The 26,878-nt window shown below is 51.1% G+C and overlaps 1 protein-coding gene across 1 annotated transcript in view; it reads left to right on the plus strand.

The window, feature by feature from the left end:
• Positions 1 to 26,878, plus strand: part of WWC1 (WW and C2 domain containing 1) — a gene marked incomplete at its 5' end in the record, with an annotated part of 130,525 nt that overhangs the window by 85,753 nt on the left and 17,894 nt on the right. Inside the window, 9 exons of the mRNA XM_025043164.1 lie at positions 2,555 to 2,797; positions 9,402 to 9,491; positions 10,341 to 10,876; positions 14,043 to 14,151; positions 14,589 to 14,669; positions 15,375 to 15,461; positions 16,584 to 16,776; positions 22,065 to 22,217; positions 24,249 to 24,340. Coding sequence (XP_024898932.1) covers positions 2,555 to 2,797; positions 9,402 to 9,491; positions 10,341 to 10,876; positions 14,043 to 14,151; positions 14,589 to 14,669; positions 15,375 to 15,461; positions 16,584 to 16,776; positions 22,065 to 22,217; positions 24,249 to 24,340 — 1,584 coding nt within the window. The remainder of the gene's footprint in view (positions 1 to 2,554; positions 2,798 to 9,401; positions 9,492 to 10,340; positions 10,877 to 14,042; positions 14,152 to 14,588; positions 14,670 to 15,374; positions 15,462 to 16,583; positions 16,777 to 22,064; positions 22,218 to 24,248; positions 24,341 to 26,878) is intronic.

Genomic DNA, 26,878 nt, shown 5'->3' on the forward strand with positions numbered 1-26,878 from the left:
ACCCTTTGCAGCAATGACAGAAATCTGATAGAAACAGAGGAAGCAAAGAAGGGCATTTGTTGGCTTATTAAACTCCAAAGTCCTGGGGTGGGCTAGCTTCAGGCACAGCTGGATCCAGCGGGTGAAATGATATTACATAGATTCGGTCTCTTTTCTTTTCTCCACCTTGCTTGACTTTGTATTGATGGACTTTCTTGTCAACACAAAGCTTACATAGTACCAGGCTAGCAACCCCCACAGTTTGAGCAAGTGTGGGTGCTGAGACTCGCTGGCTTTTCTGAGTGAATCAGTCATTGTTGCGGGGCAGGGAGAATTAGAATTGTCTGAAGGTCCAGGCGTGGATCATGTGCCCAACTCTATGAGGGAGGTTGAAGTCAGCTTCGCGAGAATCAAGTGACTTGAAAATGTGGGAGGAGTGATTTCCCAAAGAAAACTTGGAATATTGTTAACAAAAGGGAGAGAAATTGGATACTGGTCAGGTAGGGGGAAAAAACCCATCCTCTGCACTATTTTAGCTCCCCCTAGAGGTCCAGCAAAACAACAGGACTTCTGCATTCGGACGGCCACTTCTCTTCTCCTGAAGGGGACTGCCCTAGACCCCGGGTCCGTTCCAGTGCCGTAATGCCTATCTTAGGTGATTAGTTCTGGAGAGACTAAAGGGTTGGAGTCTTCCCTTGGGGGCTGAGCCATTCAGCTTCTCATCACAGGGAGAAGTCATATCACAACTAACTTCTCATCACGTCCGATCTCATCTCCCTTCACCAGCTTTATGCATCTCCCTCCACCCAAAGCCAGTTTAAAGTGTAAGGGACAGAGCAGCCTGCCAAATGGGAGAGCAGAGGCTGCAGGACTTGAAGGAGGGCGGGCCGGTGGCTGTAATGCAAGGTCTGGCCCATTGCATGCCAGGCTTTGTCACATGTGCGTTTCTGGGGAGTGAGTCTAGTAGTTTTCATCAGATTCTCCAAAGGATGTATAGCCCTGAGTTTAAGGAGCATTGGCATAGGGAAGGTGCCGTTAGAAAGAACATCCAAGAAAGCGTCAATCACCCCTTCAATGTCCCACATATAGTGGAGCCCTTGCCAGACCTGGCCACACCTCTCTGTCCTCAAAGCAGTGGGGAACAGCAGCTACCGAGTTATCCCAAAGCCAGTTCTTGATGGATTGTTATATATGTGAATATGCAATTTAAATTACTTAACTCTTAAGAATCCCTGCTGAGACACTTGGCTGGAGAGTGAGCAAACCTAGATATGTGTCTCCGTATGGAATTTTTACTATATAACATGGAGATCTTGCCTCTAACAGTATTTTGATAAAATACGTGTTGGGCCACATTATCTGCAAATATGATCACACTAGGAGTCCAGAAGCCTGGGCTCTCAACAACTGTTGGCCAGGTTTATGATTTTTCAATCTTGAGCCATGTCCTCTCTGGACATCTGTCCAACAGAGTCTCCCACCAGGTCTTACCTACCTTTTAGGGGTGGGGTGAAGCTAGGATGGGAAAGCTCTTTGCAAAGATAAAATCCTAAAGGGTCACATGATTGCTTTTTAGATATTTGTGTTAGTGCTCTTAATTATATTACGAATCTTTATTTGGTTCAATGGTAATTGTACCTAATATCTAGCATATTAGGTAATCAATCATACATGAGGATGCCAAGTCTCATAGCAGTTAAGGGACAGGGTTCCCAACTCCTCCCTTTAAAACATGTATTAAGTGCTTGCAGTGTATTAGGCACTGTGCTTAGACTTCTAAGCTCATGATACCGAAATGATTTCTTAACGAAATTTCCCTTTCATCAAGAAGGCCAGAGCCAAGACACCAACTCACGGCCTCTGGCCCCACATCCACAGTTCTTTACATTCGCTGCCACCGCTGTGAACGTGGTTAGCTGTTGTATCGTATTTGTGTTGTGTCTGCTGTAGTGGGCCCGTGACTGCCGCTGATTTGGTGCCTAGTAAGTGCCAGTCTGAATACATTTTTGCTCATTTTCACAATGAGTAATCGTTTTCTTATCTGCGAGGCTCAGAGAGTTTGCCCAGTGTTATATACCTAGTAAATGGTCAAACCAGAAAATAACAGAGGCAGCGGAAACATTTATTAAGTGCTTACTGTGTGCCAAGTACTGTGCTTTGAGAGTTTATGGGTTGTCTTAAAGCCTTCACCCACGACCCATGAGGAATGGGTTACTTCCTTCAGAGAAACTTGCCCAAGGCCACATAGCTGGTGTTCGGAGGCTATGGATAAATCCAGCTTTCTGTTCTATCAGGCTTAGTGTCCCTTGGGGCAGGGACATAACCTTGTTAATGTCTCTGCCCCATCCCTGCAGAGGCTACTCAGTGTTGGCACGTGGTAGGCACCACGCGGGTTTGTTAGACAAAAATGTATTCCTTGAGAGGACATGCTAATCAAAAGGAAGTCAGTAGGTGTGAAAGATTACTCTGTGGATATCATGGCTCCTCGTCCCTCTACCCCTTGGACATGCAACCTGTCACCCTGCTCCCACAGTGCCGTGGGCACACCAGTCACGCTCACCTTGTCGGCCCACAGGGTCGCCAACCTGAAGATCCAGCTGGCCAAGCTCGACAGTGAGGCCTGGCCTGGAGTGCTGGACTCTGAGAGGGATCGGCTGATCCTCATCAATGAGAAGGAGGAGCTGCTGAAGGAGATGCGCTTCATCAGCCCCCGGAAGTGGACCCAGGGGGAGGTGGAGCAGCTGGAGATGGCCCGGAAGCGGCTGGAAAAGGACCTGCAGGCGGCCCGGGACACGCAGAGCAAGGCGCTGACGGAGAGGTGGGGCTGGGCTGGGCTGGGCTGGGGGGAGCGTGGGAGCCTTCCCTCACTGCTGCTCAGTCCTCCAGCCCCCGGTGGGGGAAGAGGTGAGGGGGATCACCTGCCACATTTGGCTCCACCCTGAGGACACAGTTTTTGAGGTCTCACAATTTTCCAAAGTAGCAAATGGAGGTGGAAGCGGGGATGATTCACCATCTAACAACCCCAGGACTTTACATAGGGGGTCGCATTACTGAAGGGTCTGCCGATGTGTAGGTTTTCAGAAATTATCTTCTGATTAAGGTAAGCCACATAACTATATAATGTAGTGCAATCGTTTTCCAACTTTGTGACAGTGACTCACCTTATGCGAAAGTTTCACAAAACGATGCATACTTTTCTCTATGTGTGATGGCCCTGTGATGTTTTCTGTCTTATTTTGCATTTCTTTTCATGCTGATCTTGACCTGCTAAATTGATTTCTGCCCCATGCTAAGGAGTTGCAGTTTGGGGGTCGATCAGGTGACTTAAATGCTAGAGGCCCACCTGGCCATGGGCTGAGTCGGACTGGCATGCATAGACCCCACTAGTCTAAAGTGGGTGCCGTCCCCCTCCTCCAGCAAGTGGGAGTGCAGGCCCCAGGTTGCCAGAAGTCCCTGTTTTTCAAGAAAAGAGTTGTTTGGATTTTTTTTAAATATTGGCAACTAATCCAAAAAAATTTTTTTTAATACTCTGAAAGCTAAATCAACTTCATCTATGAGCTCAATTAAAGCTGAAAGCCACTGGTTTACATTCTCTGGTTTAGGCCTTTATTGCCTTCAGAGTCCCACCAGCCAGCACACACGCTGGGCAGAGCATAGCCTCGTGTCCACAGGCAGTCCTGCAGTCCCCGGCTTCTCGTTCGTTTGTTCATTCATTCATTCATTCATTCATTCCGTCCATCAGCCCTATGTTTATTCGTTTAAGAAATGTTTTGTTGCACATTTTCCGTGTACAAGGCAATTCGGAGGATTGAAAAATTAATAAGCCATGATCCCTGCCCTTATTAAAATCTGTTCTCATTATTTTCACTTTTTCTGGCAGCAGACTTTATGGAGCAAGGTCCCTGCCCTTAAGGAGCTTAGATTTGAAGATAGTGATTTTCAAACGTGTGGGGTGTAGGGTGAGCAAGGGAATTCTTGCTGGTGAAATCAGAGGTAGACGTCCAGCTTATGAGGCAGGTAAACTTGCCTGTGCCCCAGTGGAAGCAGGTCAGGAGTCCTAGGTGCCTGGATGTGCTCTCTCTGCATCACCCAGTGATGGGTCCTAAGACACCTTCAGGGAGCCTTCTGAGCTCTAAGGCACCCAGGTCACAATCCCATCTAGCAACTGAGTGAGCTTCCTTTGCACGTGGCGGGGTTCTCAGTGGATCGAGCTGACCGGTCTCTTCTTGGCCTCTCGCAAAACATCAGAGTCCATTGACCAGTCAGTGGTGGGGAATGTCTCCCCACCAAGCCCTTTGTCAGAGTTGTTACCAGGGACTTGACATTTTCCTCTTCTCCATCCTCCCCTGGGAGGGGTGGCTGATTAGTGCTGACCCATCACCAGGCAGGTGGGAGGAGGAGGAGACTAGGTCTTCAATAATTGCTGTCTTACACCGTTTGGGAGCACCTTCTAGAAATCTCCCTTAGCGCCAAGACTCTCTATCCTGCTTTCTCTCAGACTATGTGCCTTGGGGACAAAACCTGTGTCTCTATGCCTTCATGCCTTCAGTGTTAGTTGAAAGAATATGTGCTTAGCTGGCCTGGGCAGACCTTACTGGAGGGCCTCTGCAGGCATCTCCTGGTCTATCTGTTTGTCCTCTGGGTCCCTCACTTGTTCCCAGACCCTGCAGTGGCTGCTGGGAAGCCCTTAGCTATTCATCCTGCTCACGGCCAGCTGCTGAAGAGAGCAGACTCATGACAGCTTTACTCCTTATTGGGTTAAAAGAGAGTCCCTTCCCATGGCTGACCTTGAGCAAGTCATTGCCAATATGGATTTCAGTTGCCTAATAGAGAGAAAAAATAGGATAATTACTTCAAATACCTATATGGTCTGAAGGCAGGTGGTTGGACCAGATTGTGAATTGAGGTTCTTCTCTGCTATAGTAATTTTGGTTTCTTAAAACTAGAATCGGATGTTCTCTTAGAGTCTCCTATGCTACATGCAAAGGGTACCATGATGTACCAGACCCTGTAACTTATATCGTCTCGTTTAAACCTCCCAGCAACCCTGAGGTTATTCTTCATTTTATAGATGAGGAAACTGAGGCTCAGCCGACATCACTGAGTGGCAGAACCGAGATTAGAACCCAGGCTCACTGGCTCCAGAGCCCACGCTTGCTTTAGGCTGCTGCCATTTAGAAGGTCATTTGTTATCGCCTTCGGCCCCGTCTTTCATGAGTAGTGAGCTCACACAGTCAGTCCAGGGAAGCCCAAATCTCCACGACTCAGCAGCTGCTAAGCAGGCGAGTGCAAGGTCCCGAAGGGCAGGATCCTCTGGGGCATGTGGGCAGGAAGAGGAGAGAGCCTGGGGAAGGGTAGGGACAGTCCTGATGGCTGTGAGCCTCCTGCAGGAGGGAGGGAGAGAGCCAGAGCCGACCCAGCAGTCTTTGCATCCATAGCTGTTTGCTTTCCACCCCATGTTTGTCTGTCTGTGTCCATCCCTCTGACCGTTGTCGCTCTAGGTCTCTTTCTTTGTTTCTCGTACTCAGCTCTGTCTCTCAAAATGGGAGTATTGCGCCCTCATCTTGACACGACAGCCTCTCCATTCGAGGTGCCTTTGAGAAGGACAGGGATAGACACCTTCAGGAAAGCCACACCACGGAACCTGCCAAACCCCAATCACAAATCTCAGACATCCTGACTCCCCTCGTCTTACCCCTGCTTCCCCCTCCCTTCCCGCGGGCCCTCCCGCTGCTTTGGGAGCTGCTCTGCTGTCCTGCAGGGTGCCTGTTGGAGTGTGGACTCCCTGGCCCCACCCCAGGGACCGGTTCCCCTGGCCTGAGATGCAGTTCAGGCGCTTGCATTTTGAACCAGCGCCCCAGGTGCTGAGCTGAGCTGAGCTTGTGGGGATTCCAGCCCTGCCTTCTGGATGCTCTGCCTTCTGTGCTTGATGTGTTTGTTCTTGGCCTCCCCGCATGTGCCAGGCAGCACACACAAAGGCCATCTGGCCTGCCTAGCCCAACGCCTCTGGGAGGAGGCCTCAGCACCTGTGTGTTACTGCCGGTGGCTACACCCCTGTGCTCAGAAAGTCAAGGCCACCTGACCCCCGGGCCCCTCAGCATCCTGTGGGGGCTCCAGTGGGAACCTGCATTTACTCCCTGAACATGCCGATGTGGTTTTCTCCCAGAGAGAAGTAAAACGGAGGTGGAAATGCTGAGCCCCGGCTGCTCACACCAGAGCTCACACCAGTTCAGGGCTTCGCTCTTACCAAGGGTCAGGAGATTCCATGGTCGTGTCTGTTCCATGGCGCATCAAGGACCTTGTTCTTGACAGGCTTCGTCTGCTGACCTGCTGCCTGCCCTGCCCCAGACAGGACTGGGGATTGAGCTGGCCAAGGACCATGCCAAGGCTACTCTGCCCACTGCCCTGGGTGTTGTCTTTTTGCAACTTTTTCAAGTCTCTGCCCAGTACCGGGCCCCACCCACCTCTCACCTCTTCTCAGTTCTTCTGGATCCAGCGCTGGTCTTCATTGCAGGGCCTGCGTCGAAGGCCTGGGCGTGTTAGTGGAGGGATAGTGTGTTTAGGTTTTTCCGTGGAAACGAACTCTTTCTCCCAGGCCCCAGGCTGGGTTGGCTGTGCTCCAGGAGCAATGGGTCAGCATCCTGCAGGATGGCATAAGGGGCCATCATCCAAGGGGCCGACAGTGGAACACATCTGCCCAAGGGAGATTTAATGTCATGGTCTTTCAGCAGAGCACATGAACTTGGCCTACTTCAACTGGGAGAAAGTCCCCTATTTGGCAATTACTTATTGAGAGGCCCGCGGGTGGGTGCCATGCTAGGTGCTGGGAGAGTGATGCACAGCTCCTGCCTTGCAGCCCCCAATCAGTGCAGCAGCTCGTAAACCTAGTGTGCCTAAAAATCACCTGGGATACTTAGTGAAGATGTGGATTCCTGGTCCCCACCCCTAGACTCTGATTCGGTAGACCTGAGTCGGACCCAGGGATGTGCCTTTAATGAGCACTCCCCACTTTCTCATGCAAGTAGTCTACGGGCTACACACCAAGAATCACTAATCTAGTGGATCCACGGGAACACCCCAAGTCATGGGTTTGCTTGATGGGGCCCCTTCCTTTTCAGATCTGGGGACCTCAGAGTTGGCCCACTCCAGGAGTTAGAAGGAGCCATTCCAGGGGCCAGCACATTCCCTGGAGCCCACCCAAGCTGTCCTCTCTGGGGGAATTTCAGGAGAACGAGGGGCTAAGCAGTGGGCTCGTATCCAGCACTCTCTTCCAATCCCAAGGGTATTGCTACCAGGGAGAGGTAGTGAATTGGGCTTTAGTGTCAGACGTGCCTGGGTGCAGACCTTGGCTCCCAGGATTCGTGACCCTCCACCACACACACCCAGATCTTCTCTGGGCTCCCTGGACCCATTCTCTCCATTGCCTTTGCTGACTGTCACCAGTCCATTCAGCCTTGGAATGCTGTACATACTCAGAACTTGGAATGCTGTACATACTCAGAACTTGGTCCTGGGCCCTGCCTTTTTTTTCATTCTATGTGTTACTCTAAGATGATACATTTGTTTGTCAGGCTGCTTAGTCATAGTTCCACAAACTGGGTGATTTAAACAGCAGAAATATATTTTTCCACCGTCCTGGAGCCTGGAAGTCAGATGCCAGAGCGTTTGCAGGGCTTTCTTCCAAGGCCTCTCTCCTCGGCTTGTAGGTGGCCATTTACACATGTTCGTCTGCTGTGGCTTCTCGTGGCCTCCCTCTGTGCATGTCTGTGTCCTAACTGCCTCTTAAAAGGACACCCCTCAGATCAGGGCCCACCCGTGTTACCTCATTTTACCTAATTACTTGTTTAGAGGCCCTATCACCAAATACAGTCACATTCTGAGGTGCTGTGTTGTTAAGACTTCAACATAGGAATTTGGGGCTGGGGGACACAATTCAGCCTGTGACAGATGGTGATCTCTTCCATGTGGCGATCCATGTGACAGTGGTCCCTACCTTTACGGCAGCCCACCTGTTCAGCATTCACATCCACACATCCGTAATGGAGCCCTCCTCTTCCCCCCGGGTTGCTCCGCCTCCCGTCACCACATCCACTCAGGCGCCGGTGGCAGTGACCTTGCAGTCCCCTCACTTACTCCCTGGCCCCGCCCCCTCCAGTCCACACGCTTTCTGTCTCCTCCAGAGTCACCTCAGTCCACAGCGTCTGAATCACACTGTGACCGCCACCCTAACTCTTCTCCCTGCCTTCTGCCCATAGCCTCCTGCCCATTTTCTTCACAGCAGCCATGGTGACCTTAAAAGAGGTCTCCCCACCCCGCCCCGCCCCAAATCTCTGTGGCTTAACACAATAAAAGTTTATTTGTTCCCTCCATAGCCTCCAGTTGGATAGTCTTCACTGACAGGCAGCTTTCAGCATGGTTGGTCATTCAGGGACCCAGCCTCTTCTTATCTTGTGCCACCTCCCCTTTTAGATCATAAGAGTCGTCCTCCAGGGGACAGGGGACAGGGGAGAAGACCCACCCACCTCTCTTAACCACCTCAGCCTGACGCTCATCACTTCTCTCACATTCTATTGGCCAGAACCTGGTCACGTGCCCCACGTACCCAGCTGCAGGGGAGGCTGGGAGGGAGGTCCAGCTGTGGCCCAGGGAGCACAGATCTGGGTGAGCACCAGCTGGCTCAGCCACAAAGCAACCTGCTCAAAGAGGCTCATCTGCCAGTCTGAATTGGGCTTCGCCTCGTACTTTCTTTTCTACAGCTCTGTACTTTTTTCCTCATGAACTTTGTCATGCAGTACATTAATTAGATGTGAATATTTCTTAATATCTGTCCCCCCCCCACCCTCCACAGGAGAGGGTAAGCTCCATAAGAGCAGAAATAGATTCTGTCTTGCTCACAGCTTTATCCCCAGTGCCGACAACAGGGTCTAGTGTAAGGTGGGCACTGAGTAAATATTAGGGAGCAGAGGCCTGGATGGATGGGAGGAAGAGAGTGGGAAGGGGCGGGAGAGATGGTTGGGTGGAATCCTAATTCTGCCACCAAATCTGTAGCTTTAACTAAATTATTTAACACTAAGAGCCTCAATTTCCTTGTATATAAAGTGATAAAAACCATTTTACCATGCAAGGTTATTGTGCAAGTGAATGAAGGCAATGTCATAAATTTCCTAGCACAGCACCTGGCATATTGTAGGTGATGAATAATATAGCAGTTACTTTAGGATTATGCTGGAGGCCACACCTCCCCCAAATATCATAATAAAATGCCTCTAGAAAGTTCGCGTGTGTGTGAGTGAGTGTGTGTCTGTCAGTCAATCAGTCAGCCTGTCTGTGTGTCCATCATAGTACACGCCTGCGATGCCTGTTTCAGGGAGATGGAGCCTGGGTCCCTTGGGGATCCCCTCTCATGCCTTCTCTCCCTTCAGGTTGAAGCTGAACAGTAAGAGGAACCAGCTGGTGAGGGAACTGGAGGAAGCCGCCCTGCAGGTGGCAGCTCTGCACTCCCAGCTGAAAAGGTGTGTTGGGGACAGTGGGCTCACGGGGGGCTGGCCAGATGCAGGTGTCCCGAGGTGGCCCACCACAGCCGCTGCCCTGCACATGCCCTCCGTGGCTGGAGCAAGTACGTTGAGAAGCTCCGCAGGCAGGCGGTTAGTCTGGCAGACTCGGGCCGGGCCTGGCGTGGCCGAGGGCAGGGTCCTTCTCTCCAGAGCACAGCCCCTCAGTCCTTCTGACAGCCCGGAGGCGGAGGCCAAGTCGGGTGCCAGTGTGTCTTGTTCCCGTCTCTGGTACCTGTCAACCCAGTTCCACCACACAGAGAAAGTGGGCCTCAGGCCTGGGCCTTGGTGGGCAACAGTGTATCGCTGGAATTTAATAACGTTTTGTTTTCATCGGGTATTTTGAACAGTTGCCTTCTCTTTGTAGTAAGTGAAACTGTTTTTACAATTGTACTTAGGATATAAGGTTTGCTTTTAAGATAGATGTACTGAAGTGTAGAAAACTGAGGTAAAGAAACATATGAAGAAGTATTATTTCAGGCTAGATTCAGCTATGGAGAAGTATCGTGAAAATGGAACGCAGCCAGTGGACGTTCGGGAAACAGAGCGAGAGAGGGAAAAATGGATGTTGAAGGCAGTTGGCCTGGACTGGAATCCCAGTTCTGCCACTTGCTGATTAGGTGGCCTTCTCGGGGTACCCATTTCCTCTCTACTGAAATTGGGTGCATGGTCTACCATGGAGACTGTCAACAGGGCCCACTGAGATAATGTGTTCTCGGTGCCTGTGATGCTTTTCGCAGTCAGGCAGGAAGTTCCCGGCGGCTCAGCCGCTCTGCGAGTCCTCACCCTGCTTTCTCTCCCTGCCCCCAGCCTCTCGAGCAGCATGCAGTCCCTGTCTTCAGGCAGCAGCCCCGGGTCCCTCACGTCCAGCCGGGGCTCCCTGGCCGCCTCCAGCCTGGACTCCTCCACCTCGGCCAGCTTCACTGACCTCTACTATGACCCCTTTGAGCAACTGGACTCGGAACTGCAGAGCAAGGTGGAGTTTCTGCTCCTGGAGGGGGCCACGGGCTTCCGGCCCTCGGGCTGCATCACCACCATCCACGAGGATGAGGTGGCCAAGACGCAGAAGACAGAGGGGGGCAGCCGCCTGCAGGCCCTGCGCTCCCTGTCCGGCACCCCGAAGTCCATGACCTCCCTGTCCCCCCGCTCCTCCCTCTCCTCCCCATCCCCGCCCTGCTCGCCTCTCATCGCTGACCCCCTCCTGGCCGGAGACGCCTTCCTGAGCCCCCTGGGGTTTGAAGACCCGGAGCTCAGTGCCACTCTTTGCGAACTGAGCCTTGGCAGCAGCACCCGGGAGCAGTTCCGGCTGGAGGAGCCAGGAGTGGACGGCAAGCAGCTGGGCCAAGGTAGAGAGCGGCACAGCCAGAGGGTGGGAGGAAGCTGGGCACTGGGCTCAGGCCTGAGCTCGGGCCTCAGTGATAATTACGATAACTGTGCCCATCACTTACTGACTGCTTGCTGTGTGCCAGATCTTTGCGTGGTATATCGATTTATTTATTCATCCAGTTGGTATTTATTATGTGTTTACTATGTTCTAGGTCCTGGGCTAAAGGTTTTTCAGTGGTGGATTCATTCATTCAACAGATAATTATTATTAAGTACCTACGAAAACTAAATGCCAGGTCCCGAGCTAGTGGATGTACATGGTTCATTCATTCAGTCAACACGTGCCATGTGCCGGGTACCGGTTTAGTCGTGAGAATACTGTGTTGAGGACAGACAGGTCCCTGTTCCCATGAAGTGTGCATGCAAATGAAGGCACAGACAGACAATAACTGTACATCCAGACCAATCAAAGCACTGGGAAGAAAATAAAACGGGATGTGATGGAGCCTTCCAGGGTGGGGTGGGCCTGCCAGTTCAGATCGGGTTGTGAAGGAAGGTGACATTTGAGCAGAGGCTGCAGCAGTGAGAAGGAGCCAGCCTCGGGATTAGCAAAGAAGAATTTCTGAGGTGGTACAAGGGGCTGCGGGGAGGCCAGAGGGAGGGGGTCCCCAGCAAGGCTACATTAGGCCTGCGGGGCTATGGTAAGGACTTTGGATTTTATCCTGATCGCTGTAGGGACCCATGTGTCTGACTCCCGTATTCTGCAGGGGCTCAGAAGGAGCATTGTGCTGTGGTTTGAGATTCCAGTTGGAATCTTCAGCAAAGACGACGATGCGGATGATGGCAGCCACGGCTTATTGAGAGAAAACCTCTTTATCTTTAGCAGCAACCACATAACGAAGCATAATAGTTAACGTTTGTTGGGGCGCATTATGTGGCGGGCAATGTGCTTTATATGGTCCAGTGGGTTACTTCTACTGTGCCCGTTTCACGGATGAGGAAATGGCAGTTCAGACAGGTGACATCGCTTGCCTTAGGTCCCCAGCTAGCAAGTAGTCAAGTGAGGATTAGAATCCGGGTCATCACTCGTCACTCGCCTCTTAGGATGTGAGTGTGTTCATTCCTGAGATAGTCTGGTGCTTGGTGGCCCCACCACATCCATCTGGCCCCGGGTGTGAAGGTCAGGACTGAGCAGGGTGCTCAGTAAGCTCACCTGGGTGTTCCTGGCTGTGACTTAACAAGTTCAGGTATACGAGACACAAGAACCTTTATGCATATTTACTCATTTAAGCCTCACACCTCTGTGAGGTTTATCCCCACCTTACAGAAGAATGACTTAACAAGTTCAGGTATACGAGACACAGGAACCTTTATGCGTATTTACTCATTTAAGCCTCACAACACCTCTGTGAGGTTTATCCCCACCTTACAGAAGAACGAAGTGAGGCACAGTGAGGCCAAATGACCTGGCCAAGGCTGGTGTCACAGCTACAGAGTGGTAGAGTCGGGATCGGTGCCACGACCACATGCCCCGAACCCCCATGAAGGCACATGCCAGCTCCAGCTACCGCGGCCTCCTGCTCCTGGCTCCTTGTGAGGCCAGCTAGGAGAAGCTGGACCCGTTTCAGCCTTAAGATTCCAGGAATGGGCAGGAGGGCCGCTGCTGTGCCCAGGGTCACCCACACGTGTGCGAGGGCCGGTGGCAGCAAAGAGGGAGGATGAGATTTCCCGGTTGATCGAAGGCTCTGTTGGGTGAGCGCCAGCCACTTCCTTGGAAGAGATCCCTAGGGCTCCCTCATCAGGGAGGGAGTCATGCTGAGTGCCCTCAAACAGAAATAAAAACAGGCCTCCTGCTACAGCAGGTGGCAGACTCCAGAAGATTGCTCCCTGGAGAGGAGGAAGGGCAGGTGGAACCTCCGACGAGGGTCGAGAAGCGTTCCCCGTGCTGCCCGAGTGCATGTTGAACCAAGCCGGGGACAGAGGACAGAGGCCAGCGCCAGGCTCTCCCTCCTCCCCACAGCATCCTCGGGGCTGTGGGCCAGTGGAGACTGCATGTCTCAGGATGGCATTTCCTCCATGCCACCTCCAGAGCCCTTCCTGCAGTGAGCGAGGCCAGGCTGAGGGCAGACGCTAAGCAGGTTATGCTATTAGTGCTGCTGTTCAGTCAGCGGACAAATTAATCTCCCTAAGTGGCTTAGCGGAGGGTGGCGACGTGTGGGTGTGCAGGCAGGAGGTCTCCGTGGGCTGCAGCAGGCGCGGGGCACAGGCTGGGAAAGCTGCACCCAGACAGCCCCTTGTAGCTCCCAGGCTTGTCACCATGCCTTTCCCCAGGCCGCCTACCCCTGGTCTCTTCTCTGGTCTCCCTCCAGTGCCTGGTACACAGCAGGTGCCCAGTAGTGATGGCCTTGAGGTTGAGGGTCCTGAATTTGGCCTTCCCTGTCAGGCAGAGGGCAGGAACTATCCTATTCATCTTGGTGGCTTTGAACCTGACAATGGGCCTGGCACACTGGCAGCATCCCTGGCTCGGGGCAGGAAGGAATGTGTAGCATGCGCCCAGTGCCTGGCCTGGGCCCCGGGTCGGAGACTCTCGAGGGCCTCTGCCAGTGGCAGGGAGATGAGCTGAGTCAGGAGCGAGTTGGGATAGGCCAGGTGGGAGAGCCCGCGCTTCAATCTTTCCCGTCCCTCCCTGTGCCCTTCTTGAGGGTCCAGGGGCTGTTATTTTGCCCCAGTGTGTGGGGATCCATAGTGATGAGAACGACAGTCGCAGTGGATTTTATAGAGCAGTCTCCCTGCACCAGTCTCTGTGCTACAAATGTCCATGTGTTTCATTGAGTCCCCCCAACAGCCCTGCAAGGTGGGTGTTATCATCTCCATGTTACACGTGAGGAATTGGGGCTTAGAGAGGTTAAATCACTGTCTGAATATTATGGGGAAGTAAGTAGTGGAGATTTGAACCCAGGAAGCTGGACTCCAGCGTCTGGGATGTCAAACATAGACTCAGGAGCCGCCATCTCCTTCCCCGCAGAGCAAGGCGGGTCCTGGGTGTTGAGTTCAGAGGTGGTTGGAATTTGGCAGGACCGTCTTAGGACAGAGGGTGAATGGGCCAAAAATGTGTTTGCAAAACACATTTGCCCTGGTTTCTGAACCCCACCTTGCCATCCTTCCTTTTCCCACCTCTTTCTCCAGCTGTCAGTACAGCCCAGGGGAGTGGCCTCAAAGTGGCCTGTGTCTCCGCTGCCGTGTCGGACGAATCCGTGGCCGGGGACAGTGGAGTGTATGAGGCGTCTGTGCAGAGGTGGGTGCCCGAGTCCTGGATCTCTGGGAACTTTGAATCTGCAGAGTTTGGGCCCCCAAGGTGTGTGCCGGGGACCCACAGGAGGGCATGCCCAAGTGACATGTCCTTCCTCTGGCAGCCCTGTTCGGAGCTCTGCCGAAAACACAGACAACGCAGCTCCTCCTGGGGCTAGGGGCGCTTCTGATGTGAGCACATGCTCGTTCTCTGGTCGCCAGTAAGGGGCATGAGGCTAGAGGAGAAAGCACTGGAGAGATGGCAGCCCCTTCCAGAGAAAGTTCCAGAGCGACCATGGGAAGGGAGGGTCTGGATCCAGCCTGACTTTCCTCCTGGAGGACCCAACTGCACCTTCCCAGACAACCTTGTTTTGGGAAGATGACTTTGGCCCCAGGTCACTGCAGGGAAATCTGACCCTTTGTCTTCTCCACGTTGCCTTCCAGACTGGGTGCTTCAGAAGCTACTGTGTTTGACAGCGACGAATCAGAAGCAGTGGGTGCGACTCAGATTCAGATTGCCCTGAAGTAAGTGACGGGAAGGGCAAGGACAGAGCCATGTGGCCTGTGCAAGGTGCTTTCCTCGTGGGCAGCATCGTGCTAGCCTTTGCCTTCCCCACTGCCCAGGGAGGAAGGCTGAACCCCGGGACCTGCTGACCATGACAGGCTCCTAGCTAAAGGGGCTTACCTCTTTCCCCACCTCCCAGCTCCCGTTTTTACAAAAGCGAAAAATGAGGTTTTGAAGACATTGTAACTGACCCTGACTCACTGAGCTGGCCAGTGGCAGAGCCAGACCAGGACCGGGACCTGCTGCCTCTCATTCTGTTTGGTCATTGTTGCTGTGGCCTTTGTCTTACCATCCCATCGAGATTTCGACCACCTGGACTGAAGTCGACCCCTGGAGCCGCAGCCCAGATTTGTTGTTCTTGTTTCTTCTTAATGGAAGATGGCTTCAATATTTTTTTTTTAATAGGAATTAATTGCCAACATTTAAATATCAGGAAATTTTATACGAACTTCTGGCTTCTCTTTTAAAATTCTGACCCATACATAGCTCCTGTATTCCTGAATGGCAGCAAAGCACTAGGTCTGTACTCTCTGACTCACCGCGGTCCCCAGAGCAGCCAGCGGCCAGATCTGTGATTATCGAGACAGAGGGAGAGACAGACACAGACAGACAGACAGACAGAACGTGTTACTAATTGGTGATCCATATGCTCCTCTCCATTTCAGGTATGATGAGAAGAATAAGCAATTTGCAATATTAATCATCCAGCTGAGTAACCTCTCTGCTCTACTGCTGCAACAAGACCAGAAAGTGTGAGTATGTAGTTGACCCTCTGTGGCCATCGCCGGGGTCACTCGCCTGCTCTTTCACGCTCAGACAATGGGCCGTAAACCCATTGTGGGTATTTAACTCCTGTGACCATGATACAAAGTGTCAATACTGTGAGTGTGGACAGAGGCCTGATGGCAAACACGCCATCTATAAAGAGAAGCGCTCTGGACAGCTTTGGTTTCTTCACAAATATGTCCTGAGCACCTACTGTGTGCCAGCGTGAAGAACAGAACGGTGAGCAAATCCCTGCCCTTGCGAACTTGAAGCCTCACGAAGAGGAATGTCATGGCCGCTTTTATCTGCCCTCGACTCAAGTATTCCAAGCAGAAAGAGACAGGTGTGCTATTCTCAAGAGTCAACACCCGTCACTCCATTTCTGTTGGCTGTGATGGGTGTTACCTTGAGATTGATGATATGGCAAATACCTGCACTGCCTGCCTGTCGGCCCTTCCCGGTACAGACCAGGTGTGTTTCCCTGTATCCATCTGCCTGCGTGTTCTCCTGTAACTACATCCTAGGCCTTCATGGCAGCAGCCGGGGCTGACATTTCTACGGTCTGCACCTGGCCAGCATCCGGGGGAGCGACGTGTGGGAAGGAGGGAGGCAGGAGGAAGCAGGCCAAACAGGAGGAAGCCGAGATTGGACACTGGGGTTGTTTTCAGTCTTTTGCTCGTATACACAGCACCAGGATGAAAAACTTCATACGTCGTTGGTACTCGTGCAAGAGCACCTCGAAGTGAGCTGTATGGTCCAAAGGATAGATGCATCTGTGACGTTGTTAGGATTGTCACAGTGATCACTTCAGGGGTTGTCGTGAGGGCTCCTCTGTGTTAACAAGCAGCCTCGCCGTGGAACTGTGCAGGCTACTGGCCTCAGGCTTCGTGTGCTTTCAGGTTCTGAGGATTTAGGGGATTCAGGAGAAGGCGGAGCATTGCGATAGCCTTTGGGGCCCTTTCTGCAGCCCTCACAAGTACCTGCGTGATGATCTGAGACAGATAGACCCCGGTCCACTGTTTTCTTCAACATTTGCAACAGCTGGTCAGCCCAACATTTGAGCCCCGGGGCTGGGCTGACCCCGGCTCTCCCGTGTTTCTGTCCTCTAGGAACATCCGTGTGGCTGTCCTTCCCTGCTCTGAAAGCACCACCTGCCTGTTCCGGACCCGGCCCCTGGATGCCTCGGACACTCTCGTGTTTAACGAGGTGTTTTCGGTGTCCATGTCCTATCCAGCCCTTCACCAGAAGACCTTAAGAGTCGATGTCTGTACCACGGACCAGAGCCGTCTGGAGGACTGCCTGGTGAGGGCCGTGTCTGTCTGTCCATCCGTCCGTCTGTCCGCCCAGACTTCTGTCCTTCTGGGGATCGGTCCACCTTGCACTTCGGGAAGGAGGCTTAGAGAAGACACAGATTGCAGGGTCAGCAAGTGTCCTCTGTGGTCCTAGGCAGAGACTCTTCCACAGGCATTTAGTGGGGTGGGGGAGCTCCCTTCACGGGAGGAGGAGTAACCGGCCTGAAAATGTTTTTTAAACTGCCAGAACCCGGAAGAAATAGCCACACATACCATAATGTGGTGCATTAAAGGAGAACAAACAGGGGCTCAGATCCCACCTTTACCACTTGCTGTATAGCTGGGCGACTTTGGGAAAGTTACTTCACTTCCCTTATCCTCAGTTTTCTGGTCCATAAAATGCAAAGAATCATGAGGATTAAGTGAGACAGTTCATGTAAAGCACCTACTCAGGTGTCTGACACACAGCAGGTTCTCATTGAACGGGGCCACTGCTAGTACACTCCCCGGAGCAGAGCTCCTCCAACTTCCTCCTCCTCCTCCCCGCATTAGTAGGAGTCAGGATGGGAGACGAAGTAGCCCTGGGTCCCTAGAGACAGGCAGACCCCAAGTGCAGGTGGAGGTTGCTCAGCTTTCTCATATATAAGATGGGGATTTGTCGCTAACTCAGGCTGCTTGTGCTACACAACTGAATTAAAAGAAGTGAAGGGCTTTGGGAACCCTGTGCCGTTCAGATTTCGGAGTATTCGAATGGTGATACGAAACAATGAAAGCCACCGTTGATGGATAACTTGGAAACCAGCAGAGATAGATGGTACATTGTGTCGAGGGCCGTTTTGAGATGCGTGGGTTTAGGTAGCAGCAAAGGCGAGCACCCGCGAAAGAGAGAAACAGGATGTGTGCGCCTCCTGGAGCTTCTTCCGGCCTCCGTGTCTGGAAGCTGGCAGAGTGGCGGTGGCAGCCCTGGCCCTCGGCAGGCTGGTCCCCTTTGTCCTGGTGTGATGAACTATACCTGACCCTAACCTCCTTGCTCTTCATACTTGACCTGGATATGCTTGTGCTGTTAAACCCTTCTCTGCCGTGGAATTGTACTGGGTACCAGTTCCCATCCCTCTCTTCCTCAGCTGGGGTACATGACAGCATCATTGCCACTTCTGATGTTGTTATCACTGACAGTAATATAATAGCTAGTGTGGATTAAGTACGATTTATGTGGCTGAGCTAAGTGCCTGACATGTATTATCTCTATTGTTCCTTACTCAGTATCATTAAATAGGCCCTGTTACACCAGTGAGGGAACCGAGGCCCAAAGATGAGAAAGAACTTGCCCAAAGTCACACTCTGGTCAGGAGCAGAGTTAGCGCCCAGGCAGATCCGCCTCTGCAGCCCACCCTCGTCAGTCCCTCGGTGTTTTCTCTGTGCCAGCACAGAGCTCCCTGGAGCCCACAGGCAGGGAAGGTGACAGAAGGGAGTGGCAGGCATGGTGGACGCTGGATGACAGAGCAGAACGCTTTTCCAAACCCACGCTTCTCCCGTGAAGCATTGCCCTGGCCCTTCCTGAATGAGAAGAGACTCAATTCTGTTCTCTTCTCCTAATTGGATGCCTTTTGTTTCTCCTCCCTAATTGAAGTCTGGCCGTTGTTTGGTTGCCATGGCAGCAGCCAAGCGCTCATCTCACCGTGGCTTGTCTTCACTCGTGGCCAGTGGAAAGCCTACTGCTCCGTATCCAATGGGGACATGGAGTGTCAGGCTGTCGTGTTTTGGTGGCTGAAGGAGGCGAAGTGAGACACAGGAAAGGGCCGTCTGCTCCCACGCAGTCTCCCCGCAGAATCCCTCGTGGAATCCCCAGTCTGTTTTGAACCAGGCAGCCATAGTGCCCGTTCTGAGCAGTGTCTTTGTATCTAGGACTAAACTAAGACCTTTACGTGCAGTACTTCATTTAATCCTCTCAACGGCCCTAGGGAGGAACATTGGGATTACTGCCAGTTGACAGATAAGGGATCAAGGCCCCCAAAGGCTAAGTAACCTGCCGGGGTCATCCAATGCATAGAGTGACAGTAAGTGTCTCTTACGTCCCAGGACCTGAATGATAGGTTTGGAGGAATGCATGGCCTGCTTTCCCCAACATCACAGGCATCAGATCTACCAAATGCTTTAGCGTGGCCTAACAGCGGTCACAGGCTTTCCAGCTGGGCCCTGGTTGCCCACCCCACCCTGCCAACTGCAGAGCCCCGTACCATGCAGCCCAGGTTCTGTTGGGGCAGCCCCCTTCCCAGGCCACGCTCGTGTCCCATAGCTAACCATTCCAGCAGCCCCTTGGCCAACCCCCCTTAGCGAAGCCCCAGCCCTGTCGAAGTGAATTCCACCTCCTCGCCACCTGTGCAACTGGAGAAAAACCACACAGCCATGCCGCGTGGGGTCATTTGAAAATCGTGGGCATGGAGCTCCCCTGAGCCGTAACGCTGCCCAGGATTGAATGTTGCGACTCCATGGACGGTTTACTCTCTGGCTCGTCTCCATGGCGAGTTCTCATCCTCCCCTCTCTCCTAAAACCTCCAGCATCTGCCACCCGCATCTGCTGTTGCCGTCGGTTTTGCCGTTTCTCCCGGTTCTAAGGATGGACCCTCCCCACTCCCGTCTGAAACCACTCTCTCTCTCAGGGACGTGACGCTGCCGACAGTTATTCTGCTTTCTCCTCCGTCTTCGAATTTTCCCTCCTCCACTGGACCTTTAACACGTCGTTAGGCCGCGCTGAAACCTTGACCTTTCTGTTTCCGTCACACCCCACATCCAGTCCTTCAGGAGCTCCTGGTAGCTCCACCTTGGGAAGCTCCCCAGACTCCAGCCACCTCCCACCACTGCCCCGACCACTATCGTCTCTCACCTGGCTTGTCTCTCACCTGGCTTGTCGAGCAGTCTCCCACTGGGTCTCCCCACCTCTGTCCCCGCCTCCCTTCCTCTCCAGCACAGTAGCCAGAGCGATCCTATTAACTGCACATCAGTGCATGCCACTCCCCTGCTTGAAACCTTACCATGGATTCTGTCTCCACCTAGAGTCCACACCTGGGCCCTTTGCCTGGCCTCCAAGGCCCTCTGGGATCTTATTCCTTGTTATCTCCAGGATTTCATCCCTAAGACTCATCCTTAGTTAGCATGCTCCCCGCTCCCGGCCTTTGCACTTGCTGCTTCCTCTGACTGGAATTTTCTTTTCTCAAATATTGATGCACAAGGCTTGCTCGCTCACCTCATTCTGGGCTTGACCCAAGTGTCACCCCCTCAAGGAGGCCTTCCTTCCACCCCGTTGACAATCACGTTCCCCCTCCACTCTCCTATCCCTTTTCTCTGTATTATTTTTCTCTGCAATTTTTCATTACCTAACATTTCTCTGCAACAGAGATGTTTCGGGTACATGTTATTTTCACATTTTATCGTCTCTGAAGTCAGGATGCAATTCATACTAGATGGCAGCTCATAGTTTAATTAGCAACTCTTTTTTTCTTTCTTAGTGGTGCATGAAGTCATAGTACATTTTATAATTGGTGTCAGCTTAGCTTCGATGTAATACAGTATAGGATTTACTTATTGATTGGTTTTTCTGATTCCTGCAGACTGGAATGTAAGTAATCTCATGAGGACAGGGATTTTTATCTGCCTTAAATCCTGACGTATCCCCAGCAACCAGAACAGCGCCTGGCACGTGGAGGCTGTCAGCAGATGTGTACACACTGAATGAAAGAATGCATAAATGCCCTCAGGGTCCATCCGGTTCATGAGCTAGACTGTATTCACACCTGTGAGCCAGCCCAAAGTAGACTTGTTCATGAGCTACAGTTCATGAGCTAGACCGTATTCACACCTGTGAGGCAGCCCAAAGTAGACAGTGTATCTCGTTGAAGTGAATAGTAATATGGTGTCAACGTTACACCTCAAAGCTGTGATTGTATTCATTCCTCTTCACCCCTCAGACATGTACTATCCGATGTGTTAGTCTATCTCCCCAGGAAACTGTGAGCCCCTGGGGGGCAAAATCATCTCTCTTTCTGTGGCTCCCGTCTCTTCACTAGGCTCAGAGAACAGTAAATGAATAAACATAGGTGTATATATTTACCTTTATCCTGGGTGCCTAAAATGTGCCAGGAGTGTAATACCTGAGCTGACTAGTCCTCCCAGCAGTCCTGCAGGTAGGAGTTGTTTTCCTGTTTGCCAGGTGAGGAAGCTGGTGAGGTGTCACCGTGGGTTTGTGTTCTTTTTCCGCTCACAGCTGCTCTCCTGGAAGTTACCTTTAGCCATATCAGGACTTAGCACCGTCTGTGCCATGCTCTGGTACATCCTCAGGGAAGGAAAAACTGGAAGAAAGGACTCAAGGTGGGTCAGAGAGCCCCCACCTTGTCCCAGGTGCCGTCCCGAGCCTTTGCTTGTCCGCTGGCCCACTCGCAAACTGGCTTGTGGTATTTCTGCCACCCACTGGCACGGCCACTGTTAGGTTTGGGGAACATGAATGAGCTAAACCCCAAACCTCGTCAGAGCTGTTTAAAAGAGAATTTTGTGAAACAAATAAAACATGTCATTTTTCTTTTTTTTTTTTTTTGAAATAGTAAGGAATAATTAAAATTATTTTGTAGTTCTTTCTACAAGGATGAATGGTCAAAATACAGTAAAAATATTAAGTCACTTGAAATACATCCTCTCTCTGGGAGCTAATATTCAGTTAATTTAATCTGTTATAGTTAGTTTTTATCTTAAGGGATCCATTTACATGATTCAAAGAGCTGTATTAAAAGTTTGCTGAAGAGAAATCCTGCTCCCCGCCTCCTGCACCCCAATTCCACCACCTACCTGTATAGGTAACGAGTTGGATTAGTTTCTTCTTTATCTTTCTCGCTGCACATATGATCATATGATCTTGTTCACTCTCCTTGTACCTCAAATACGGTACAAAACATACAGAGAGAATATACATATTCTTATCCCTCTCTCCATTTCTCGTACAAAAAATAGCACACTGTATATTCTGTTCAGCACTATCCTGTTTGTTCCCTTCACAAGATAACGTGAGAGCTCTCCATACCAGTATCTAGAGACAAACTTCTAACAAACATTTGCGAGTGAGTAAACCATTGAATGAACAAATTAGTGACTCAGCGAGTAATTGGAAACAATTACCGACTAGCCCTTTCTTTCTCCCAGGAAGCTTCCGGCTCACCTGGAGTGGTGTTTTCTATACCTTTCCCAGAAGCAGAATTCCCAGAACACCTGCTCAGCCCCTGCTTACACTCTCCCTTTTCCTGTCCTCAACAGGGAGGTGCCCAGATCAGCCTGGCTGAGGTCTGCCGGTCTGGGGAGAGGTCGACGCGCTGGTACAACCTCCTGAGCTACAAATACTTGAAGAAACAGAGCAGGGAGCCTGAGCCAGGGGGAGCCCTGGCCCCCACCCCAGGGCCTGAAAGCACGGTGAGCTGGGCCACGGGTTACGCCATCTTCCACACGCAGCACCGGGATGCAAGGAAGCAAATGCCTGTCCCAGACCTGGAGATGGCTGGGCACCCCAGGTGGAGGAAACGGGGCAGGAGGCAGTGGGGCGGAGAGGACAGGGCAGGAGGGATCTCGTAAGGGGCCAGTACCCGCCTCTGCAGCTTCCCCCGCTCCCAGTTGTGCTCTCCCCGTCTCACCTTTGCTTGACCTGGTATAACTCGCATGATGAAAACCAATTTAATTCCTGGCTTAAAAAAAAAAATTAAGTGAAGAAGGAAGGAGAAATCTGTGGAAGGTAGAACGTTAACCTTTATGGAGACCCTACGATGTGCATAGTGGTCCATAGTGGAGACTTTATATAAGAGGCAGAGGGAGGTCACAGGAAGGACAGTCAGAAGAGTGACCGGTGTTTCTTAGTTGAGTGACAGGGGTCAATATTTCACCTCTCTAAGCCTCCACTTCTTCACGTCTAATCTGAGTCTAAAATGGTTATTATAATGTTCTGAGGGAATACATGGTAAGGGCTCGATAAATAGTATCTGTTTCATTATTTTTTCTTCAAAATCTTATATTTGCCTATTTTTTGTTAAAAAATATCTTATTTTCATTTCAGTGCAATACATTTTAACCTGTTCAATGTCCTTAAACTGTTTCCTGCACTTGGAAAGCTCACACCTGCCAGCCAAGTAGCCCAGCCAGGACTGAGTTGAGCAGTGAAATTGCCCTTGAACATAGAGTGACACAGAGTATGGGATCTTCGTGAGATCCCAAATAGTTGGTTACTGTGGACAGTCACTGCTCAGAATTTCAGTGGAGGGGATGGGCGAGGTCACACAGGTAGGGATAAGAGCAAGGGTTAAATCTGGTTTTTGCCGCCGCCTCCTCCTCCTCCTCCTCCCCCCCACCCCCTTTTTGATCATTTTCTTCACTTCCTTTTACGTCAGGCACTGTCCTGTTTATTATGTGCAGTTTACCAACACTCCAGAAGATGTACTTAAGGACATAACATCTAATGAGCAACAAAGCTCGGTCTCAAACCCAGATCTCCCTCACTCCAAAAAAGGGAGTCAGTGAGCTGGCACAGGTCTTCCAGACTCACCCCTCTCTACATTCTAGAACATTTTTGGGGGGGAGTGGGGGGTAAGTAATATCAACATTAGACACGTTAGTTTTCTCATTCCCATTTCTCAAGGGAATAATCATGATCTCCCCTTAGGATGGTAAGATTTAAAAAGATGCCAATCAGTGCCTGCCAGGCTTTCAGTTGATTTTAGTTAACCTTCTTCCTTCCCCAAAAGGTAGTTTCAGGAATCATCCAGGCTCTGGCCCACACTACCCAGCGTTTTTGCAAATTAACCATGTGCTCGGAAAATGACAAGATCAGTTTTACTTTGCTATTACCCACCATTTAGTGAGCGCCAGTTACATGCTAGGTATTCTTCTGCATACCTTATGTATATGTTCTCAGTCTTCATAACCGCCCTTCGCGGTAGGTATTAGAGGAAACTGAGTCTCAGGTTAAATCATTTTTCACTGTAGGCACCATTCAGTATAGATGTTCTTCCTCCAGGAAGTCTTCCCTGAATGCAGCCTCCCCCGCCCCAAGCTGGGTTTGCTGTTTTCCCTGTATACTCAAACACCAATACTTACCTCTCTCATAGTCCTTCTCACATTTTGTTATTGATGTTTTGCATGAGAGTCTCCCTGACTCCACTGTGATCTCCTTATAGCCAGAGACCTATAGTTCTGTCTCACTCAGCTGTTAAACTTGGCTGTCTTCCCAAACTGTCCACGCATATCAGAGGTATTCTCAAGAAAACTACTAATTAGAAGAACTAAGCGCTGTATTTCCAATGCATACGTGACCCCGGGGCAAGACACTTAGCCACTCTGGTGTTTAGTTTTACCCTCAGTTCACGGGGAGGGTCCCCCTCTGAGAAGCTCTGACTCTTGCTGGCAGGGGTGGCGTCCATGGTACACAGGTGAACCCATGAGCCCTTGTCTCTGTAGGATGCTGTGTCTGCTCTGTTGGAACAGACGGCAGTGGAGCTGGAGAAGAGGCAGGAGGGAAGAAACAGCGCCCGGCCCCTGGAAGACAGCTGGTAAGCGAAGGCTCTCTTGGGCCTCAGGAGTTGATCTGGCTTGGACCTCGGCCTAGGGAAGAGATCACCAAACACCAGGGCAACTGAGAGAGGTGTTCCCCTGGGAAAGCTGAGAGCCTCTCTCCTCATGGGTTCTCTGCAGGCAGCAACGCAGTATAATAGTCTAATGCAGCGCTTCCCAGAATCCTTTCTTGATTTGTTATTTTATGTTCTGTGAATCAGTCACGCTAGTTCACGTCTAATATTAGTTTCCGTTGATGCACTTACGTTTATTTTGGTAAAAGAAAAAAAAAAAAGACTTAAAGACCTTTTTTATTACTATAAATGGAAGATAAGTATAACTTGCCATAAATTGAAGATTTCTCAGTAAAGAATTCCATTTGACTGCTAGAAACAGGTAGCAGAAGATAGAAGTTTATTTCTTTGTTACTTGAAAAGAGGAATGGGAGAAAGCAACCCAAGGCTCGGCTGTCAGCTCCAAGATGTTACTGGGAACCCAGGCTGCTTCTCTCATCCTGCTCTGCTGTCCTTCCTATGTGACCTCCATCATCAAGGCTACTTTATAGCCCACAATGGCTGTGGAGTCACCAGCCATCAGGCAGCCATCGGGAAAGAGGAAAGACAAGAGAGTGTGTCTCTGTGCCTTTTAACCAAGGACCGTTCCTGAACGTCTACCCACCGCCCACCCCCAGCAATTTCTGTTTGCTTCTCATTGGCTGAGCATAGCCACTTGGCCTAACTAACTGCAAGGGAGGCCGGGAAATGAGGTCTGTTAAGTGGGGTAAAAAATCAGAGTTCCATTACTAAGGAAGAATGTGGGAATAGATCTGTGGGAATAGGTGTAGCTAAGTCTGCCTCGGCGACTTCCCCCTGGATGTGATCAGAGCATCTGGAGGAGAACGGGACGGGAGGCCGCTTCCTCCCAGTGCGGACCTGGCTCTTGAGTCCTGCGGATCCCGGCAGAGGTCTCTCACGCCTTAAGGAACAGCAGTGTCGTCACATCTTAGCTTTCTCATTTCTCCTGTGTCACCTCAGGCAACGCATTTTTAACTTTTTATTGCAGTATAACATGCATACAGAAAAGTTCACTTAGGGGTACAACATCTCAGGGAATATTCAGAAACCAAACTACCCGTGTAGCCAGCATCCAGATCGAAAAGCAGGGCATTTATAGCCCACTCCCCGGAAGCCTGCATCGTGCTTCCTCATGTCGCTGCTCTCCATCTGACGGGCAGCCACGGTGAGGCGAGCCCTCCTAACCTCGCCTGAGCCTCGGGTGAGAAATGGGCATGACACACACACTGACCACAGTAGGTTGTTGGAGAGGACGAAAGGAAAAGCTCACAGGAGACACTCAATAGAGGGTAGAAGTCAATATTAGGAAAACAAGAAGGAACACTGCTAACTTCCAGCTAAAGGAGAGAAGGCAGAGTCCACCTAGGAAATGAGCACAAGCTAGGAATCTTGCCATTTGGGCGGAAGTGTAGCTGGGCTTAAGTGCATGGGCTCTGAATTCAGACAGATAGCGGCGATTCAGAGTCTCGCTCAGCCAACTCCCTGTGGGGTCCTAGGGCTGGGTGAGGCCTGAACATCGGTAAGTTTTAAAAGCTCCCTGAGTGATTCCGTTGTGCAGTCTGGGCTGAAAACCCTGGCTCTACACCTCCGATCGTTCATCTGTGAAATACAGATTTGAAAAATAGCCACTCCGCGTGGGTATTTTGTCGACTCAATATCATTATGCACGATAAGCGCTTCACTCAGACCCACAGGAAGCACTCAGTAACTCTTTTGTATTATTCTGTTACAGCCCCAAATTATACATTTGGTCTCAGAAGGAGGCTTTCCTTAATATCTTTTACTCCAGGGGTCAGCAGATGTTTTCTGGAAAGGGCCAGATAGCAAATTCCCGTTTGATGGGCCATACAGATTCTGTTGCATCTGCTCATCTTCGGTGCTTTAACGTGAAAGGCGCCGTAGACCCCATGCACACCAACCACCACGTCCCCGGCACTGAAACTTCCGCAATGGACACTGAAATTTGAATGTCACATAATTTACACATGTCATGAAACATCATTCTCCTTTTGATTGGTTTTTTTTTCCCAGCCATTTAAAACAAAAACTATTCATAGCCTGGACTGCCCCAAAGTGGGCCGGATTTGGCTCCTCCGGCTGACCCACTACTGTCCCTCCATGTGGTGAAGGGTATGGCAAGGATCTTGGATTTTTGTATCTTCATTTTGTTTCTTTAACAATTCTTTCTAAATACTCTCAATTCCTCTCTCCCTCTTTCCTCTTCCCTCCCAGCCCCCTCTCTTCTCTTTCTTGCCTCTCCCTCTCCCCTCCACCTCCCTTTCTCCCTTTTTTTTTCTCTCTCTCTCCTCTTTCCTTCTCTTTGCCTCTTTCTAGCACGCTGCTGGGCCGAGCAGGGCTGTGACTCACACAGGCCAAGTGTGATGCCGGAAGTAGGCCCAGGACCTGTCTTCCAAACCCCTGGCACAAGATCAGTGGTTTCCGCCAAATTCCAAGCTTGTGTTG

The sequence above is a fragment of the Pteropus alecto genome, unplaced genomic scaffold, assembly GCF_000325575.1.
Source record: "Pteropus alecto unplaced genomic scaffold, ASM32557v1 scaffold40, whole genome shotgun sequence".
NCBI classification, from domain to species: Eukaryota; Metazoa; Chordata; class Mammalia; order Chiroptera; family Pteropodidae; genus Pteropus; species Pteropus alecto.